The sequence below is a fragment of the Mastigoproctus giganteus genome, chromosome 3, assembly GCF_048544385.1.
Source record: "Mastigoproctus giganteus isolate SK-2022 chromosome 3, ASM4854438v1, whole genome shotgun sequence".
Classification (NCBI taxonomy): Eukaryota; Metazoa; Arthropoda; class Arachnida; order Uropygi; family Thelyphonidae; genus Mastigoproctus; species Mastigoproctus giganteus.
Window position 1 is genome coordinate 233,118,674 of NC_143577.1, and position 22,806 is coordinate 233,141,479.

Genomic DNA, 22,806 nt, shown 5'->3' on the forward strand with positions numbered 1-22,806 from the left:
GCTTCCTAGTATTTACTTAGGAATTTGTTTTCAAAGGGAAAACAAGAGATAAATAAGGCTAGACAGTGCTCTGATCTAGACACAGCATAGTCTTCTAATCGCATTAGAAAAGCCTCTATATCAAAACCTATATACAGGGCAAATGTACATTCCAAAAGACAGAAATCTGAATATTTGTTATGGTTTCTCTTACTTGGTTTTACAATTATAAATTCCTATTTCTTTTTTAAACAAAAGAAATCAATAATTTCCCAAAATTAGTTTTCATTATGTATTTACTAGTGATTTATTATTAAACAGTCACATCCTATTAATTATATTCATAATTAATATAGCATTCTTCCTATTGCTCAAACTACACAAGGGGGCATAAATTCAAACTGAGGAAGGATGATTGCGAGATAGATGTGTAGTGGTTTGCCTTCAGCCAGCAGATGGGTGATTGTTGCAACAAACTTCCATCTGTTGTGGAAGTGGGCAGTTTGAATAAGTTCATGGAAGAACTAGACAAATTATTGGAAGGAGGTAGACAGGTGATGTGAGTTTTTTTTTTTTTTTTTTGGCTAATGCTTTATAAGCTTGCTTTCTTGCATCACATGCCACTACTATTACTACAACGACTAATAATAATTATGAAAATTTGGATCATTAAGCAAAAAACTGTGTCACTGCATGGGAAAGGTAATAACATATTTGTGATCATTTCACTTTCTGCAGCATGTTTCTATGGACTTCCTTTTGTCAAGTAAATTTTTGCTACATTTGACCAGTAGAAGCAGAAAGAATAAAATTCAAGACATGACACCAATGCTGGTACCATAATTGTATGACTGTATAACAATTACAAAAATTTGGATGCAAAATGGCCAAGAGGATCCTTATTATTCCTTAGCATTCTGTATATAGGCTTATATTTTGACAGAATAGTAGAAAGAGCAGAGCCACTAACTTTTTGAGAGAGTGATGTTTTACCCTAATCACTTAAAAGAAAGCTGCAAAGCTTGTGCTATTACCTTAAAAAATTATAATAACAATATTACTGTTAATGTTACTGTGGTATGTTTTCAGCCAGTCCCTACATCAATAACAATAAAAGAATTTCTGAATTTGTCACTGCTGTTGGCCCAACAATTCAGGCTGTTGACTAATTCGAGGGTATCACCACATCCTCAGAAACTGTTTCTACAAGCTTCAAGTATGGAAATTAATAGCAATGGCAATCCTGCCTGGAACTCACTGGATTCTGAATCAAGTAATTGGTAATGATGCTATATAAATGAAATCATTTATGAATCACTGATAGAGTGCCAATCAATAAAACACTTCATAAACTAAATACAGATATGTTTCTACCTTTAAATTTTTAGACAGTAACAACAGCATTTCTGCATATTCCACATTTAACAGTAGTAGTAATCGAGGCATGTGATGCAAGAAAGCAAGCTTATGTAGTATCAGCCCAAAAAAAAAAAAAAAAAAAAAAAAAAAAAAATCACACATCCATTCCCTCTAAACGTTCGTCCAGTTTCTCCTTGAATTTGTTTAAGCTATCGACTTCCACAACAGATGGAAGTTTGTTCCAGCAATCAACTACCCACTGGCTAAAGGCAAATTTCCATACATCTATTCTACAACTGTCTTTCCTCAATTTGAATTTATGTCCCCTCAGGTTCATAATCTGAGCAAGAGGAAGAATCCCATCAGCATTGAGCCTGCTCAAATCATTCAAGGCTTTATACACCTGAATCAGATCACCTTGCAGGTACCTAGTCTCCAGACGCTGCAATTTACAGTAGCAACTGTGTGGTACTACACAGTTGCTACTGGAGGATTTACTTAATTCTCTAGTAGCTGAGTGAAATGACATAAAATTTGCACCTTTGAGGATAATTTTTACCCTATTCAGTAAAGGTTTCTAACTTTTAACAGTAAAACCACAAAAAAATTATCTTGAAAAATATTGCAAGTTACTCCTGAGTGAGAAGAATGGTTTTCAAGTGCAGAAAGGCTGAAAAATATGGGGTCAAAATATCCCACAATGTAACCACCATACATAGGTTAATGTTGTCAGCATCATCCTACCAAGGACTGAAGCCATGTAGTCTGGTCTGAATTTAATTAAGGCCTACCGTCCTTTATTGTTGCTTGTATTCAGCTACTACACACTGACTCTAAAACTGTAAACCACTGCTTAAACTTTGAAACTTTAAAGTTTAAGCAGTGGTTTATATATTTTTAGCCCTTCTGCACTTGAAAACCATTCTGCTCACTCAGTAACTTGCAATACTTTTCAAGATAATTTTTTTGTGGTTTTATTGTTAAAAGTTAGAAACCTTTACCGAATAGGATAAAAAAAAAATAGGGTGAATATGGTGAATAGTTGTAGTAATGCAAGAAAGACCTTAGCATTAAGTTGAGAGAAAACAGATTCAATACTAGAAATTATGAGTATATGTTATCATATCCAAAATGTAAATTATATACAGATAATATTCTGTATGTTATTTCAGTGGCAAAAGTTGGGTGCAGATCCCACAAAAGGATAAAAATAACTAAAAATTACCAGAAAAATAGTAACAATAATGCTTTTTAACCTTGATCGTAACTAATGGCAATACATGTTTAGCTTTAGAGATCTTACAAATAGATAAATTAGTATACTAATAATCCAGGAAAACAACTTACACTTGAGAATGTCATGTTTTCCTAGGAGATATTGAAACAATATCTCTAATAAAAATAATAAAATAAAAAAAATATAAATAAAATAAATAAAAAAGCTGCTAACTTGCTAACGGTATTAGTGCATAGTATTGATTATTAATGTTTATATATGGAATTGATTTTTTTGGGAGATGTAATCAGATACCAGAATGGTTTAGAAAATAATGAGTACTTTCATATACAGGGTGTTTCAGTTAAACGTTTCAGAACTTCTAAGAGGGGTAGGGTACATCCTGACAACTCGAAATCATATAGCAATGTGGGGTCGGAAATGCTTTCCTGAAGCGGTGTTGTACACAGAAGCACCATAAAGAAAAGAGACCGTAAGTGAGAAATCGTTTTAATAATACATGAAAAGAAGCAAAAGGTACATGGATTAAAGTAAGTGTTCGAAGTTTCTTCCACGGGCTACAATGCACGCCTCACATCTCCGACGCATGGACATCCGAACATTCTGGAATACTCCAGGCGAATTTCGAATTTCTTCGGCAGCTACTGCGATTCTTGCAACCAGCTCCTCAGCATTGTCAACAGGGGTGTCATAAACTAGCGATTTCATATGACCCCAAAAATAAAAATCAAGACATGATAGGTCGGGTGACCGAGCAGGCCAACGCACGGGACCACCACGTCCGATCCACTGTTGACCAAATGTGACATCCAGGTAGTTACGAACATCTCCGCTATAATGGGCAGGGGCTCCATCGTGTTGGAACCACATTGTCTGTTGCGTCGATGCAGAAATCTGTTCATCTCTCAAAAGTTGTGGCAATACTTGCTGCAGAAAGATCAAGTAGATAGGTCCGGTTAGACGACACGGTAACAGGTAAGGTCCGATGAGGTGATCTCCCATAATACCGGCCCATACATTGACCGAAAATCGAATCTGTGCTGCACGACGTCGTATTGCATGCGGGTTCTCGACCGCCCAGATATGGTCGTTATGCGTGTTGAAAATTCCTTCCCTTGTGAAGGATGTCTCATCAGAAAACAACACTTCAGCAGGAAAAAGGGATTTGTAGCACATTTTCCAAGGTACCACTGTGCGAAAGCAATACGAGGTGCATAATCCTCCGGTTGCTGTGTCTGGACACGCTGCACGTGAAACGGATGCATGTCTTGTTCTCGGAGAATCCTCCAGACGCTGCAATGGGAAACCCCGACTGCGTTTGCTAGACTTCGTGTACTCGTTCTTGGATTCCCCTGTACATGCTGCAGCACATTCTGTTCGACGGCTGGAGTCCGTGCTGTTCTTACCCTGTCCCTGTCAGCTCTTTCAAATGAACCTCTCTCAGCTAACCTCTGATGCAGTCTTGCAAAGAAATTATGACTGGGAATACGCCTCGTCGGATATCGTTCCGCGTACAAACGCTGTGCGGCTGGCCCACTACAATTTGCAGCCCCGTACGCCAAATGCATATCGGCTAACTCTGCGTTCGTGTAATCATCCATCCTACTAACTTGGCGTTCTTGTTCAAGAAATTCGAAATTCGCCTGGAGTATTCCAGAATGTTCGGATGTCCATGCGTCGGAGATGTGAGGCGTGCATTGTAGCCCGTGGAAGAAACTTCGAACACTTACTTTAATCCATGTACCTTTTGCTTCTTTTCATGTATTATTAAAACGATTTCTCACTTACGGTCTCTTTTCTTTATGGTGCTTCTGTGTACAACACCGCTTCAGGAAAGCATTTCCGACCCCACATTGCTATATGATTTCCAGTTGTCAGGATGTACCCTACCCCTCTGAGAAGTTCTGAAACGTTTAACTGAAACACCCTGTATAGCTGAAGTATATTCTAACACTACTCATATCCACAAAATATAATTTGAAATAAATATGGAGCTTAACTACATAGAAAACTTTATTTGCACAAGTGTTAATCATAATCAACAAACTGAGCAAAAAATACAATAATTATGCATATAGCCTGGTTCACATAAACATTCCAAAGTAAAGAACATTTTTTAAAAAGCATATAATTAAAAATACTTAATATCCATAAATGCTTGTTTAGTACATCCCATTTTCTAAGGTAAAAATTTTTATTTTTTAATCACAATTTCACTATATATGTTTTACATTAGTCTCATTTATTACTTACATATGTTCTGATATAAAGCTGCCTTTTCCTGGATTCTGGATCTTGCTTTAAGTATTTATTTACCAAATTGTTGAATTCCATAAGCCTACAATCCTTTCTTAAGTCATCCTGATAATAAAATATATATATATATATATATATATATATATATATATATATATAACAAAATGGATAATTTGTAAAATAAGAATATATATATATATGTACACTGCCCTACCATTAATATCTGGACAACAGAATATCTACAAATAACCTTTATTTACAAGAAAACTTATAACAAGTGCTGAAACCTTTGGCTTTTATGACAGCCTCTAGTCTCCATGGGATACTCTCTACCAGTTTTGTGTAAACGTCCTTCTGCCATTCCACCATCTTTAAACTAGTTGTGCTGCTGATACAGGTATGAGTCTTCCTCAATGTGCTGCCATATTATCGACCTGGACAACAATGCATTACTTACAGATTACTGTACAAACACCTATATATATCTTAGTATTCATGGTTTTGTACAGAACAACTAATGGTCTCAGGCCAGAACATGAAAATTCATATCTGCCCATATTATAACATCCAGATCCCCCTTTTTTTTTCTTTTTTTTTTTTTTTACTCTACTGTTTTTAATTCAACCCTACCAAGTGTATAATTTATTTTGGGGTTGCTATTCCCCATGTGTAATACTATGAATTTTGCTGCATTAAAGCATGGCTGCCACTTTTCTAACCATTCTTGCAGCCTGCTGAAATCATCCTGAAGGAGCACTGTTTGGTACTGATCATTAACTATTCTACCAATCTTTACATCATCTGCAAATTCTGACATGAAATGACAGGAAATACACAAATGTAAGACAGGAAGTCAAAGAAATGGCACATGGAACAAGTAATGACCATTCCAATCACTGTTTCAACTGCCTGCATGGTGCCAAAGAGCCTTCATAAGAACCTAGTAGCAACAGATCTCCCAGGAAACACTTACATGGAACTCCAAAAAGCCATGATCCTGAACACCTGTAGGATAGTAAGAGAGTTCCTCAACTACTAGTAATAATAATAATAGTAACCAGACACAACAAACCACCACGTGCACTTGGTAAAGTACCCATCATGGGGCGAAAAGGTATAATAATTTAATTTTGATTGTAACAAACAACCTTTTTTTGACTGGCTAATGAAAAAAATCATTTTATTATAATGAAACAATTTACTTATGGTCAAATAAAAATCACTCAAAAAAAAAAAAGCTTCCAAAGAGAAATTCATTTGTCTAATCTACATACAGTATTAAATTAGATCTTTAAAAAACAGTTTAGATTTAAAACAGCTGTATAAAGAAATAAACTAAAAAAATTATGCATTCATAGATACTCCATGTTTGGTATGACAAGAAGAAATTTATGAATATTGCCAATATAAGAGTCACAGAAAAAGTAAGATTTTAATAAGTCAGCTTTATCTTTAAATGAAGATGCAACAGAATATAACACAGGCAGAAATATGGAGAAACAGTTCTGCCACCGTTTAACTTTGATTGGTCTGCTTGACATATATGGTTTATCAAACGGATCATGTATATTAAACCTTTGACCATTCTGCTCTTTGTAACCATGAAGTAGAAATGACAGCAATCACTGTTGGCATGATAGGAACATGTCACGAAAGGTCTAATTTCCATCTGGCAATAAACATATATTTAGATCTCACATAAGTTAAAAGTTATATTCTCATTTTGAGCAACCTTAGCGCATTGGAAAATCAGGGTTTAGATAACAGAAGAGTTTGGAGTGAAATGAGGATTTCACACTACAGGAATAATTTCACCAAACCAATCTAAACAAACATTAGAATCAGGATTAGAAGATTTGAAACCCTATTCCATCCATGGAAAAGAGGAATAAAAATTATGCAGATCATCCTATTATGCATTCTTGAAATGCCAAAAAAAAAAAAAATCGGCTGCTAAGAATGCCCACAGGAGAAGAGGTTCCACTGGAAAAGAGACAAGCATGAAATTTTGCCTTGGGGGTACATAAATATACCCTATAATCTTAAGGGAGGCGGCAAGCGAGTGCATTGAACCATTGAGGCTAATTATGCAAGCATCACTAGACTCTGGGGAGATTCCCTTGGATTGGAAAAGTGCCAATGTATCTCCCATACATAAGGGTGACTCTAAGAGTGAAGTGGGAAATTATCGACTTGTCAGTCTGACTTCAGTAGTAGGGAAAATCATGGAGGCAATGATCATGGGTGGAATTCAGGTTCATTTGGATCGAATTAAAATTCTCAAGGATACTCAGCATGGTTTTGTAAAGGGAAAATCATGTTTAACAAATCTAGTTCACTATTTTGAAAGGGTCACTCACGAGCTGGATTTAGGGAATAATTTCGACATTAGTAGTAGTAGTGGCATGTGATGCAAGAAAGCAAATGTATGAGCTTATGCAGCATCAGCCAAAAAAAAAAAAATCACACCATTCCCTCCAAATGCCTGTCCAGTTCCTCCTTAAATTTATTCAACCTATCAACTTCCACAACGACAGATGGAAGTTTGTTCCACCAATTAACCACCCGCTGGCTAAAGGCAAATTTCCGCACATCTATTCTACATCTGTCCTTTCTTAATTTGAATTTATGCCCCCTTAGGTTCGTAATCTGAACAAGTGGAAGGATCCCATCAGAATTCAGCGTGCTGAACCCATTCAAGGCCTTATACACCTCAATCAGATCACCGCACAGGTGCCTAGTCTCCAGCCACTGCAATTTGCAGAACTTAAGCCTCTCTTGATAAGAGGATCCCTTCATTCCCCTCACCAATCTTGTTGCCCTTCTCTGTACACGCTCAAGTAAATCTACATCCTTCCTAAAATGAGGCCTCCAGACCTGTACGCAGTACTCAAGGTGTGCCCTGACCATTGCCTTATACAGAGGGATAATCACCTCCTTTTTCCTGCTAGCAAAATTCCTATATATCATTGACAAAACCCCATGACCTGCCCTGGCAGCCTGTCTGCATTGCTCAGAAAACTTCATATCTGCCTGCACAATTACTCCCAGGTCTTTTTCATTTTCTACCACCTTAAGTGTAGTACCACACAGCTGGAACGTTTCTCTGAGGTTACTTCTACCCATATGCAATACTTTGCATTTGTCAAAGTTAAACTTCAGTTGCTACTTCTTAGCCCATCTGCCCGAATTTTCTAGATCCTGTTGCAGTAGCACACTGCCATTACTGTCATTAACAACCCTGCCAACCTTTGTATCATCTGCAAACTTCGACACTAAGCCTGATATACCTTCATCAATATCATTGATAAATATACAAAACAAGAGTGGACCCAACACCGAACCCTGTGGGACTCCACTAATAACATTAGTCCAAGAAGAGCAGCACCCATTGATTACCACCCTCTGTCTTCTCGCACTTAACCATCCTTTTATCCATTGTAGCAACTTACCCTTAATACCATTCTGCTCCAATTTGTACAATAGTCTTCCATGCGCAACAGTGTCAAAAGCTTTCCTGAAATCCAAATATATGATATCAAAATTATTTTTTGCATCCAGTTCTTTTGTAACCACATCATAATATCCTATCAAATTTGTCAGACAAGACTTTCCCTTAACAAACCCATGCTGTGTCTGAATTATTGCTGCAGTCTTGTCTAGATGATCCTGCAATGCATCTTTAACCAGCGACTCCATTATTTTACCCGGAACAGAAGTTAAACTAACTGGTCTGTAATTACTCGTTTATTTAGATTTCAGCAAAGCTTTTGACTCAGTCCCACATGAGCGGTTGCTTTATAAGCTAGAACAGGTTGGAATCACTGGGAAAATCACTGGATAGCAGGCTGGCTTCAGGGCAGGAGGCAGAGGGTTGTGATAAATGGCTATTCCTCAGATTGGGTTGATGTAAGAAGTGGGGTTCCCCAAGGATCAGTATTAGGACCACTGTTGTTTTTAATTTTCATAAACGACATCGATGAAGGAATAGAGGGCGTGATGTCTAAATTTGCAGATGATGTTAAAATTGGTAGAGTAGTTAATGATCACTGTCAAGCTGAGTTTCTTCAGAGAGACCTAGATAGACTTCAGGAATGGTCAGAAAAATGGCAGCTATGCCTTAATCCAACAAAGTGTAAGATATTACACCTGGGAAACAGTAATCCCAAAATAACTTATTCACTTGGAGTTCAACAAAACCCAGTACTGGAGGAAAGGGACTTGGGTGTTACGATACGGTCAGACATGAAATTCTCTGAGCATTGTAAACAGGTTGCAAGGAAGGCCCATGGTGTCCTATCGATGATCTATCGAACTTTTGCAAGTAGAGATAGGGACGTGATAATCCCATTATATAAGGCTTATGTTAGACCACACTTGGAATACTGTGTTTAAGTATGGAGACCGCACCTAAAGAAAGACATCGAGCTTCTTGAAAGGGTGCAAAGAAGGGTAACTCGCCTGGTGAGATCGGCAAAAGGGCGTCCTTATGAAGAAAGACTTCGAATATGTGGGTTGCAGAGTTTGGAAACTAGACACCTTAGAGGAGATTTGATTGAGGTGTTTAAGGCTCTGAGAGGCATCAGTAAAATGAATGAGGACGAAATTTTCAAGATTATAAATGATGCTAGAACTAGGGGACATAAATTCAAGTTACGGGGGGGAAATGTTTAGATTGGACTGCAGGAAGTTTTATTTTAGCCAGCGAGTTATAAATTACTGGAATAAGTTGCCTTCATGGGTGGTAGAGGCCGACAGTTTGGGGAAATTCAACGGTCATCTGGTTAGTACTTTTGGGTAAGGGAAGCGCATAGGATGATAGGTTTAATTTCCTTTTTTTTTTTTTTTTTTTTATTAATTATTATTATTTATTTATTATTTATTTATTTTTTGTTTTTATCATTGTTTTGTTCGGATTTTTTTTTTGGCTGGTGCAGCATAAGCCATAGGCTTTCTTGCACCATGCGGCCATTACTAATACTAATAAATATGACATAAATATGAAAAAGATGTGAGGGCAGTTGTGCAGTCAGATATGAAGTTTTTTGAACAGTGCAGACAGGCTACCAGAGCAGCTCATGGGACCTTTCCAATGATATATAGGAATAATCCCTTTGTATAAGGCAATGGTCAGGCCACATGTTGGGTACTGCACAGAGGTCTGGAGGCCTCATTTTATGAATGATGTAGAGCTGCTGGAACGAGTACAGAGAAGAGCAATGAGATTGGTGAGCGGAACAAAGGACTGCTCTTACCAAGAAAGGCTTAAGTTCTGCAAATTGCAGCATCTGGGAACTAGGCACCCATGAGGTGATCTGATTGAGGTGTATAAGACCTTGAATGGTTTCAGCAAGCTCAATGCTGATGGGATTCTTCCTCTTGCTCAGATTACACATTGGAGGGGACATAAATTCAAATAGAGGAAAGGCAGTTGTTTTTTTTTTTTTTTTTTTTTTGATTTGGTAGTTGTTGGCGCATCGGCTTCTGTGGCCATATTGCACCTCCCAAGGTTTTTGCAGTACTTTGATCCAAGCCCGAGGCGGGAATCGAACCCGCGACCTTTGGGTTGCCGGGCAGGTACTTTACCCACTCGGCTAGCCCGGTCGGCTAAGGCAGTTGTAGAATAGATGTGCAGAAATTTACCTTTAGCCAGCGGGTCGTTGATTGCTGGAACAAATCTTCATCTGTCATTGTGGAAGTTGATAGCTTAAATAAATTCGAGATAGAACTGGAAAAACCTTTGGATTGAATGGATGGGTGAAATGTTTTTTCTTTTTTTTTCTTTTTTTTTTTGGTGATGCTGTATAAGTTTGCTTTGTTGCATCGTATGTCTCTACTAATGCTAATATTAACTGTGTGCTTTGAAAGAATCAATACAACTTATAAACTTTAAGCTAGCTGAGCAGGAGGTATAAATATTAAAATCACCAAGAAAAGTTACTTCACTGTTGGGTAGGCTACAATGGAGAAAGTTGAGCTTCAGAAAAAAAGGTAAAAAAGTTCCCAGTGATTTATAGAGTTCAGAGAATGACAGCTATAACAAATAAATTAAACATAGAAGAGTAAAGAAATTTTAAGCCAAAAAAAATCAAAAAGAGGAGACTCTAGATTAAGAAGACTCTGCCAAGGCATATCAGAATTGTCATATGTACAAGTACCACCTTTAGTGGTACTTGAGCCAATGTCCACTTTAAGTGGAAGGAATCGAGTAAATAAGTACAAGTAAGACAGATGAGATAAATGGTAATTGGGCTACTGATATCAATTGAGATTTTATTAGAAAAAGGAAAATAGGACTTGGCAGGTTGTAGATGGAAATGGAGTTCACTGAGATTAGAATCAAGATTATACGTTTGTGAAATGAATTAGGAAGTTTTTTTTGGAAATTTAGTTCTTTTTAGATAAGTTTGTTCCATTAGTTTGACATAATGCACTAATATAGATGAGGTAAAAAGTGTGTGTGGGGAGGATATATTGTATTGACTGATAAAATTTTTATGTATATCATACACACAGCAAAATATATCCAGCAGCTTAAAAAAATATGGCCTTAGCAGTATCCTGTAATTTACTGCTAGGAAGGGAGGAGCAGGGAAAGAATTTATATATATATAAAAACTTAGTAAAAATAAAATTATGAAGTTTCATTAAATCAACCTTTCATATAAAAAGAAAGGGCCAGAAAAAAATATATAAAAGTTTAAATAAGAATAACTAAATAGCCATTAAATTTCTTCTAGAAAATTTTAATTTTGGGTGAATTGTATGTATAAATCTGTGATATTTGAAAGAGTGAGGTAAATAATATCTTATACCTTAAATATTTAAAACGCACTATTTTGATTTAAATATCACTCAGTGATTTCTATAAATCAATTTATAGTTAAAGATCAAATTTACCTTGGGCTTGCCCATCATTATGTATAAGTTGCCATCACTACCCCTAATGGTAATTTTCTTTGGTTTTTGAAGAGATGGGAGTATTTCTACCTAGAGAGAATAAACATTTTAAATGAGAAGTTTTAAAATGACCACTACCCCTTGTATTCAAACAAGCTAGACTTTGTCTATAGTGCATAAGACTGAGATTGCCTCAGATAATGGAAATCTTAGATAACAGAAGTCCAACTTATCTTTATAAGGATTCCTTTATTACAGTAATTTCAATAAAAAAGTAGCTTTGTAAGAGTAATTTTCAAAAGCTGTTATTAAAAAAATCCAGTACAGTAATATGTGCACAATGAAGTATATGTAGCATGCATTAAATTAATATAATTACCATTTAAGGATTTAACAAATGCCTCAATTATGTAAGCAGAAAAGAGCAAAGTCAGTTAGTTACAAAATGTATCAATCTTATGTTGCAAAGCAAACTACACTTCAATTCATACTAACTGTTCTTTTTACCCATTCAAGAGATGTCAATTACCATCAAAATGACTATATGGGTAATGCTATGCATTTTGTGGGAGGAAGGTTTCTCTCTCTAACTTTTTATTTATTTATTTTTATTTCCCCTGTTCCTTAGTATTGCCATCAGTGGCAATTGTTGTTATTATTTTAGTACTAAGTAAGAGCTCCCCTCAAGCACTAAGGCCCAAAAGCTATCTGACTGCATTAAAATATCAGAATTTCCAGGAGCTGAGGGATTTTCCCATATAATATAAATTATATATGTAAGCTGTCAGTTTCTCATGAGCAATGACACGAATATTATAAAACAAAGTCATTTATTATACAAAACTACTTACAAGTATATACATTACTGATTTTTCAAATAGATATTTACAGTATACCCAGTATAAAATAAAATATAAGTACATTCAGTAGCTTTCGGAACCCGTGTCCCTTTATCAACTGACAAATTTGAATACATTACAAGCAAAGTGTGGCACGTTACTCATGCGTCATTGTTGTAGCACGGACGTGTGCTGCCTTACGCCAGTGATCATCCATCAATAAAACGGTTGTCTCTAGGATGGGATGTATACGCATGCCTTTCTGGCGATTTAATGCCTTAGGGTTGTTTATTATGTTTAGTGACTCTAGCCATAGGCGGTGGCGAAAGTGTCGCGCGTGGTCCACTATCTCAAAGTCGCGTTTAGGGTCAAGATCGTGGTTGGTAGCCCAAAAATGTTCTGCAAGCACGGACTGGTCAGTTTCGGCAAGCCGGATTGCTCTGTCGTGTTCCGTGAGGCGATCCTGGAGACGTCTCGATGTCTCACCTACGTAGCAACTGTTACAGGCCCTACAGGTGATACGGTACACTACATTGCTGCGTAAGACAGGTGTGACAGGGGTCTTCACACTGGAGACAAGTGAACGTAGGTTCCTACCTGGTAATTGCACACATTTGATGTTGTAACTTCTCAGGATCTTCGAGATACGTCCTGACACTCCTGGATAGTACGGAATGTAGGCGGATGATATGCCGACTTGCTTCGGAGGTCTTGGGTTGGCGCCCTGTCTTACGCAGCAATGTAGTGTACCGTATCACCTGTAGGGCCTGTAACAGTTGCTACGTAGGTGAGACATCGAGACGTCTCCAGGATCGCCTCACGGAACACGACAGAGCAATCCGGCTTGCCGAAACTGACCAGTCCGCGCTTGCAGAACATTTTTGGGTTACCAACCACGATCTTGACCCCAAACGCGACTTTGAGATAGTGGACCACGCGCGACACTTTCGCCACCGCCTATGGCTAGAGTCACTAAACATAATAAACAACCCTAAGGCATTAAATCGCCAGAAAGGCATTCGTATACATCCCATCCTAGAGACAACCGTTTTATTGATGGATGATCACTGGCGTAAGGCAGCACACGTCCGTGCTACAACAATGACGCATGAGTAACGTGCCACACTTTGCTTGTAATGTATTCAAATTTGTCAGTTGATAAAGGGACACGGGTTCCGAAAGCTACTGAATGTACTTATATTTTATTTTATACTGGGTATACTGTAAATATCTATTTGAAAAATTATTAAACTATGGACCCCAGTACTCCAGGCCCATTTGTCACTATTCGATCACTTTATGGCCATAATACCTACAACGATTGTGCGCAGTTGCAAAAGTGCTTCCTCTCAATAGCTCGCTACAGGCAACATTTACGCTTCGCACACAGATGCAAAAGCAATCGAATTATACCTAAAGGGTTCCGATACAAAGCCCCGTTCCACAACTCTCATATGGATCGTGCCTGCTTTAACTTCAGCCTACGCACATTAAATTTGTGGATATCCCATCTCCACCGTGAAATCAGGAACGCCGACTACAACAAGTCCAGACTGTTACAACATCTACAAGGTAAGGTCTCGCCTATTATATTTACAAACCTTATACATACCATCTGCCATCGGGCTAGTCAGACCTCGGATACCTACCGTTTACGCCAACAGCGCAAGTTCATAAACTTGAGCATAGAAACTAACTCCTTAAAGACGAACACTCGTTCAGACGACACGACTTCTTTCGTCTTGAATCTAAGTAACAAACAACTGTCCAACGAGCAGCTGAGTGTTTTATCAAACGGTATGAAATTCGCCGTTATACCATCGAAAATTCCCATCACACAGCTCGCTATGGGTATAGAAGCCAGTATTACCAACCTTCCCGAAGAAACTGCCAACGAGATCCGATTCAAGACTGCCGCAGTCCTCCGCAACACTCGAAAAACGTGCTCAAACCTCAACCACCGCCAACGTGCCGCCCTGTCATCTATAAGAAAAGACAACTCCATCGTTGTACTTCCTGCGGATAAAGGGCGCCGGACTGTTGTGCTGGACCGATCAGCCTACCGAGAGAAAGCCTTGGCCCTATTACTCGATCCTAACGTATATGAACCTCTACCTGATCCTCCCGTTAAAGTCTTGAAACGTCTGGAAGCAAATGTTAATAAGCTTGTCCACGCATGGCTTAAAGATAAGAAGATCCCGACCGCGACTCACCATCTTCTGCGTGCTACTGGCTGCCAACTACCGCAATTCTACGGATTACCAAAGATCCATAAACCGGGTATTCCTCTCAGACCTATAGTGTCTTGCTGCATTGCCCCAACGTATGAACTGTCCAAACACATCGCGAGCCTCCTCTCGCCTCTTATAGGTAATACATCTCACACCGTTAAAAACAGCAGTGAATTCATTAACATCATTAAGGACATTTCAATCCCTGATAACTCTGTCATGGCATCATTTGACGTGGTTTCTTTATTCACCTCGATTCCCGTCCAACAGGCTGTGCACTGCGCCAGAAGGCTCCTTGGGAGCGACTTAAGCCTCCAATCCAGGACGTCACTATCCACTGATGACATCTGTACCGCCCTCAACCTATGCCTCTCTAGCAGCATCTTCACCTTTGAAGACTCACTCTACAAACAAGTACATGGCACTGCTATGGGTGCCCCTGTCAGTTCCGTAGTAGCTAACATCGCCATGGAAGATCTGGAGAAGCAGATACACCAGAACCCACCTACACCTATTACAACGTGGTGTAGATACGTCGACGATATTTTTACCATAATACCACGTGGTTCTGAAACGGTACTACTAGAATACCTCAACTCTCTATCCAATTTCATCAAGTTTACCGTAGAATCAGAGGTGGACGGTTCGCTCCCGTTTCTGGACGTGCTAGTGCATCGCGTAGGCCCACATCTAGAGACCTCAGTATACCGCAAACCCATGTGGTGCGGTCAATTCACCAACTACGGGTCCGGCCACGCTCCAAGCCATCTCAATAGCACTGCCCGCACCCTGTTCTCCAGGGCCTGGAGCCATTCCAGCACCGACACAATTAGATGTAACGAGATCTCCCGTGTGAAGGCGGACCTAACCAGATGCGGTTATCCATCCCATGTACTAAACAGATGCTTGTTACAGGCACAAGAACTTACTTCCAACCCAAGACCTCCGAAGCAAGTCGGCATATCATCTGCCTACATTCCGTACTATCCAGGAGTGTCAGGACGTATCTCGAAGATCCTGAGAAGTTACAACATCAAATGTGTGCAATTACCAGGTAGGAACCTACGTTCACTTGTCTCCAGTGTGAAGACCCCTGTCACACCTGTCTTACGCAGCAATGTAGTGTACCGTATCACCTGTAGGGCCTGTAACAGTTGCTACGTAGGTGAGACATCGAGACGTCTCCAGGATCGCCTCACGGAACACGACAGAGCAATCCGGCTTGCCGAAACTGACCAGTCCGCGCTTGCAGAACATTTTTGGGCTACCAACCGCGATCTTGACCCCAAACGCGACTTTGAGATAGTGGACCACGCGCGACACTTTCGCCACCGCCTATGGCTAGAGTCACTAAACATAATAAACAACCCTAAGGCATTAAATCGCCAGAAAGGCATGCGTATACATCCCATCCTAGAGACAACCGTTTTATTGATGGATGATCACTGGCGTAAGGCAGCACACGTCCGTGCTACAACAATGACGCATGAGTAACGTGCCACACTTTGCTTGTAATGTATTCAAATTTGTCAGTTGATAAAGGGACACGGGTTCCGAAAGCTACTGAATGTACTTATATTTTATTTTATACTGGGTATACTGTAAATATCTATTTGAAAAATTATTAAACTATGGACCCCAGTACTCCAGGCCCATTTGTCACTATATACATTACTGGTATTCATCTATATTTAATCTGTTCATTTTTCTCATTTAACCTGTTAGTACATAATACATGTTATAATTTCCATAAAATTTCTCTATATATCAATTCTCTTCACAACAGAAATCCATAACCTAACTTAATACTAACAATTCCATATAACTCTCTTAATTTAGCAATATCAATTTTCTTTACAACTTCAACTAATAAACCAACTCAATACTAAATATTTCCTTATATTTCTCATAATTTCTTCAACTTCAACCTTAGTCTAAAATAATCTACAACTTTATCTAAGCACCATTTTCAATACAACACAGTTCAGAGGACTTATGTTTCTTCTCTTTCATGGTGGGGTTTCTTTGTGCAGAATTCTTTCTAGAGTGTGAAGTCTGCCATATAGCTCTTCCAGTACTGTCTTATTTCAGGAACAGCTCTCTGTTAATACTGAAGGAAATTACCACAGGAGTAGTAGAAGCCAGGAGCACTATCTGACTGACTTGTTATTCAGCTTCCAGATTAACTTCTAGCACAGGAAGGTGTCCAATGACAAATAAGTTAAACTTTTCCTAATAATGTTACTGCTTAAGGAGTAACTGAACAGGACAGGTACTATTTTACTTTACTCTTTTCGATACTTTCTCTCCTAATGCTAAGACTTCTTCCCCCCTCCCACACACATACACACACACACTACTAAAACAGCCTTTGTAGTACATGGCGAAACTCTTCACTACGCAGCAGGACTTTCCCAACACTGGACCATGAACTGAACCCAGAACTACAACAACAATCACTCCAAGCAGCAGCAACAACCACAATCCCCACCACCTCTTTTGGTGTGAAAACCTCATTTATTTCATTTTGATTTACTGACCTTTGCCTATCAAATTTAAACTTGTCCCAATCACGGTGTTATTCTTTAAACTCACTCTTCTCATATGTCAGTAACTCACATTCCGTTTTTCCCACACATTGGAACTCTTTCATCTTTTACCTCTAGATCACCTGCTGACCATACCTTTGAACCATACCGATACCTTTGAACCTCTGCTCCATACAGATACCCTTCCCCAAAATGCAATATGTATCACATGCTCAAGTAGCAGTGTATTGTATATCACATGCTCAAGTAGCAGAGGGATTAAACTATTGTTCCAAAATTTTTAATTTTAACCATTCCGCACTTGACCATACCATTGTTTACCATATTCCTTAAGTGCCCTACTGCCAGGTCTACTCCCACTAATGGAAATATTTCCGTAATGATGTTTTCTTTATTCCTTAAGTGCTTCACTTCCACACACTATTCTTACGAAGAGAAATATATTTGTAAGACTGTCTTATAATTTCAAACAAATAGCAGCATAATTCTCCTTCAGGAGCAATGGTTTGAAATCCAGGTATAATACCATGGGAACTCGTGGTGAATGGCTTTGTAATATGAGATTAATAACACTTTGCAGCAAACTTAGTTCTCTTGTACATGTATTTATCCAACATTGCAAAATAATATTTTATGGGTCTAGTATGACTGAAGCTTTTACTTGAAATTTACTTGAGTTTTAAATTTGCAATTTTATTCTTTCTTATGACATAACATTTGTAATTAAATGTGGCATTCATGTCACCAATAAAAACTGGTGTATAACATTTTCACATGGATACACTTTGAATAAAAAGTATATTATCCACACAATATTAATTAATATGATATTAATAATATTAACCTTCTTCTTGTTGCCTATATATTAGTGTTGTTGTGGTTTTAATTTTCCTCAGTGCTAGCTGAGAGTGTCATGACCCACTGCCCCACAATGTCATTTGTGCATTAACTGACATTAAATCTCTTCATATTCAGCTTAGTCAGATGCTCTTTCATCAAATCATACAATGCTGTCCTTTTCCTTTGGCCTTGGCTGACTGGTTACCAGACCTTAGTTAATCATGGTCCTACTAAATCTTTAATCACTAAGAGCTCATCTCCAGCTCTATTCCTAGAAAATTTGACTGACCAATGATTGTAGTTTTAATATAAAGGCACTCCTCTGCTTACGTACAAATGGTTTAGGTACAACTCATAGATACATACAAAGCACAAAACTTCTCAAAATTAATAAATATAATGTATATCGACAGTTCTGAACCACGCTTGCAAAGTACCAAAATCAGATACCGTGTACAGTGGACCCTGGAATTACGATATTAATCCATTCCAGAGACACCATCATATCGTGAAAATATCATAATGTAAACCCAATAACAAATTATTTTCTGGTAATTCGTTCCAAGGCCTCGGAAGTTGAAATTTTCGTTATATATGTATAACTAAGCTATTTTTATAATGAAAATCGTATTAGTTTTATATAAATTTATGTCAAATAGGCACAACACAAAAATCACTTTTAACTAAAGGATGCAAAAAAAAAAAAACATGCAGCCAACATGTTTACAAATGCTGCTACTGCTGAGAGGAAGGACTATGTGGTCCAGTCAGAGACAATTGTAAGCCCATCACAAAGTGAAATAAGTAGGTGCCAGTTAACATAATCACTACAATCAGCCACTTTATACAGTTTCAAATTTCAAAAAAAGAAATCAAATTTCAAAAAAAAATCCAGACTATTAAAATGTACTACACTTTCACCATTTACCGCTATATTCGGTTATAAGAATCGATTTTGAATGCCATTGTGATATTTTTCTAAAGCACATTTCTGGAAGTAACGACCATAAAACAATAAAAGCAATTTGCAGTTTCCAGTTTATTGGGCTTTTCTGTTAGTGTAATCTATTATAAATGTGTAGCAAATTCAATCTTATTGCATTTGCGATAATATTGATAGCTGGAATTCTGTGGGTTTTTACGTTATCATGATGAAATGTGTTTCCCCTCCACTTATCTCTTCAATCATATAAAAAACAAATAAATTTTCAGAATCTTCTATTCATTCCTATTTTTTAAGTTTGTTACTCCATATCTCACTTGCGTGTATCGTGTTAGTTGCAATTTGTGTGTGCAATATTGATTTCTTTTCTGTTCTTTTTTATTGATTTCTTATGATTTTTACTGTTACGAATGGTAAAATACCATAAACAATACTGTACATATGGCCTGGTGAATTTTGTTGAGGGTTATAATCTTGGTGAGTTGTACTGTACTATACTGTACATGTATTTAGTACTTACAAGACTGAACTTGGACTCACGTACAAAACAGATGTACTTAAAAAAAAACCAATTACGTACATAATTCATAGAGCACCTGTACAGGATTATTACAAAAGTATATTCCATTTAAAAAAAATGCTTGTGATCACACTATATTTTAAACAGAAATGATAATAATGCCAACTGAAATGGTAACTCAGTTTTTCTTTTAGTTTATCAAAGTTCAACATGAGGTTCCTAAGAACCATAGCAATATCCTAATGATATTTAAATGCTTCCAACACTTTCTATAAAGGTATCCTGGTCAGTGATCATTATAACTCGCTGAATCTGAGTTTTCATATCAGTCAAATTAACCAGCAGGGGGAGGGATGGGGAGGGGGAGAGAGAGAGAGAGAGAGAGTGTGTGTATGCGCATATGAGTGCACGTGTGCATGAAAACAATCTTTAGTGAAATCCCATAAAAAAGTCTGCTAACATCCAATCAAGTGATCTGGGCATTAGGCATGGATTTTGAACTCCAGGAAAATACACTGTCCAGGCCTCCTGCTATGAAGTATATTGGCTTAGCAGAGACAATGTTTATTGCAAGGTTCAAGACAGGCTTTTTACAACTATCTGAAGAGATACAAGTTTTTCTTAGTGTAGAAGGATAATTCACTAAATAACTTTGAAGATACTAACTGGATATATATGATTTGACTATTTTTAACATATATCTCTGCCATTTAAATGAACTGAATCTCAACTGCAAAGAAAGTGATCTCTTTTTATTATTTTTTACACTTCAATACAGCCCCAAGGTGGAAAGGGAAGTTTACATCTTCACTGTAGTTTTCTTGGCAGCCACTATATTAGTGACACAGTTAAAATGGGCTGTGCACTGTATGGGTTCCACCTTACAACATGCATACTGGTAGCCATACACATTTCAGGATCACAAACAGCCATTTATCAGAACTTAATGGCAATTTGAAAGCTTTTGAAATCAAATTATTTCGTTCCCAGCTAATAACAACAGTTCTCATAACACTTCCAAAATAACAGGAAAATTTTAAACAGTACAAGAAAAACTAAGTACACTAGCTACATTGAGTAACTAGAGCAGTCATTTCAAGAGTGACTTTTGAATTCTGAATGAAATAAAACATCCAGGACAATTTTCAATTGTTTTTAAACCTCATATGGAGGGCTGATTCAAATATGCAACTCATCAGCTATTAGTCAGTGATGAAGTGAACTCAAAATCTGAGAAAGGAGATTTGCCAAACTTTTATAAATGCTTTGCAAAGGACTGCTATCCCAATTTGTAGCACATCAGGTGGCTGTTTGGATAAATTTATTAATGCTTTTCACTGATAAAGTGGAATAAAGAAATACATCCAAACTGTATTATAAGCAACTTTTATAATGTATACTCAATGGGCACACTGCAGGAAGATCATGAACTGCATTGATAAGTGTAGTTCAATTTCTATTACAGTCTTTTCTCGCAGTGTGCACGTTCATTAAAAATTTCCTTGTTTTCATGAAATGTTCTGATTTTTAATTAAAGCTGCTAAATTGCTATTTTCAATTTAAAAAAGTTATTAAATTATATTATTTGAAACAAAAAGATTATGCAACACTATTTGATAAGGTAATATGCCTTATATTTATGTGTAATTTGCTAAAAAAGGAATTAAGGAAAATCTCACAATTTTCAATGTAGCTTTTCTGTACAATACAGTTTTATTAAAGGCACTTACAATATCCAGGAACCCTTGAATGTACACACATTTTTGAGGAAATGGATTATGATCGTGCCCAATACTTGCATCACTAGGGAGTATGACAGATGTGGTAGACTGCAGGGGTAGCAAAATTTGGCTAAATGAGCTGAGAGATTTTGGAGAAAATAAAGTATTTGAATAAATAAATAAAAATTTATAAAAAAACAACTAAACAGATAAAATATTACAAACTCATATTTAGTCTTTCTCCTTATACAGAATACCACTGTAGTGAATTTCTTTTAAGTAAAATATTTAATTTATAATATTATTTTTTCAATGCATATAGAGGATAGTGGAGGTCTGATCAGCCTCTGACATAAGAGGCACATAGACCCAGCATGATAACACAATTATATCCAATTTTGAGTAAAATTTACACAGTATATTTTAGTATGTTATTAAAGAAACTGAAAGATAAAACACTGTCAGAGATAGTTACTCCAAGTAGATAATTAATAACAATCATTAAAGTCATTGTCAAAAAATCACAAAGAAAACAGAAAGAAGACTATCAAGCTACAATGTTCAAAAATGAGGGACTATTTCAATATATTACATAAAATATAATATTTATATTTCTTGTTTGTTTCTACAAATGTTTACAGTGACCAATTAAAGTATAAAAAGTTTCATAACAACTTGGAAATTGGTATTGCAGTTTATGCACAGCATACTAATGATAAATATTCCACTTTCAACACACTCTTTAATTCTTCCAAATCAAATTGGAAATGTTCAATTTATTAAGTTTCTAGTTAAACAATATTTCTGCAAAAATGACTTACTGAATACACAATCCTTGGAATGCAAAGTGTCACCCCAATGCACTTGGAGTGTTTCGGATGACATCAACAGACTCTGGAATGGAATAAAAGTAAGTGGATGAATAAAAAAAAGACAAACGATGAGGTCAAGGCCATCTGCTATCAACTTCATCAAGGTATGACTACTATATGGCTTTAGCTGCTCACCAGCTGAGTGCAATGCAACTGAAATAAGAGGTCTCTTCTATCAGGAAGATGGGAATTAACTTGTACCATAACAAAATATAGTCTTTATCAAAGGAGACTTTATGCCTGTCAACCAACAGTGTGTTTCAGTGATTGCGCATTGCCACAAATTCAAGAAAATGAATTCAAGAACATCATCCTTTACCCAGTAACCAAAGGAGAAATTAAAATAGAAAGGGGTTTGGTTATCTAACCTGAGGTTTAACTATATTGCCTAGCATTTTTTTTTCTTCTTTCTTTCTTTCTTTCTAAAAGAGAATCAAAAGAGGTTGAACATCTCTAATTTTACAAGTTTGGAATCTGGTGACATGCACAAAAACCTTCAACATAGCTTTGATAGGAATCTTCATGTGGAATGACGATCTGAATATTTACCATGTGCCAAC

At 37.2% G+C, this 22,806-nt stretch overlaps 1 protein-coding gene across 1 annotated transcript in view; it reads right to left on the reverse strand.

Moving 5' to 3' along the window:
- Positions 1-22,806, reverse strand: part of mei-41 (ATR serine/threonine kinase meiotic 41) — a 245,650-nt gene that overhangs the window by 22,578 nt on the left and 200,266 nt on the right. The window contains exons 37-39 of the mRNA XM_090370340.1: positions 21,384-21,513; positions 11,732-11,821; positions 4,829-4,936 (exon numbers count right to left, since the gene is read on the reverse strand). Of these exons, the coding sequence (XP_090226466.1) occupies positions 4,829-4,936; positions 11,732-11,821; positions 21,384-21,513 (328 nt within the window). The remainder of the gene's footprint in view (positions 1-4,828; positions 4,937-11,731; positions 11,822-21,383; positions 21,514-22,806) is intronic.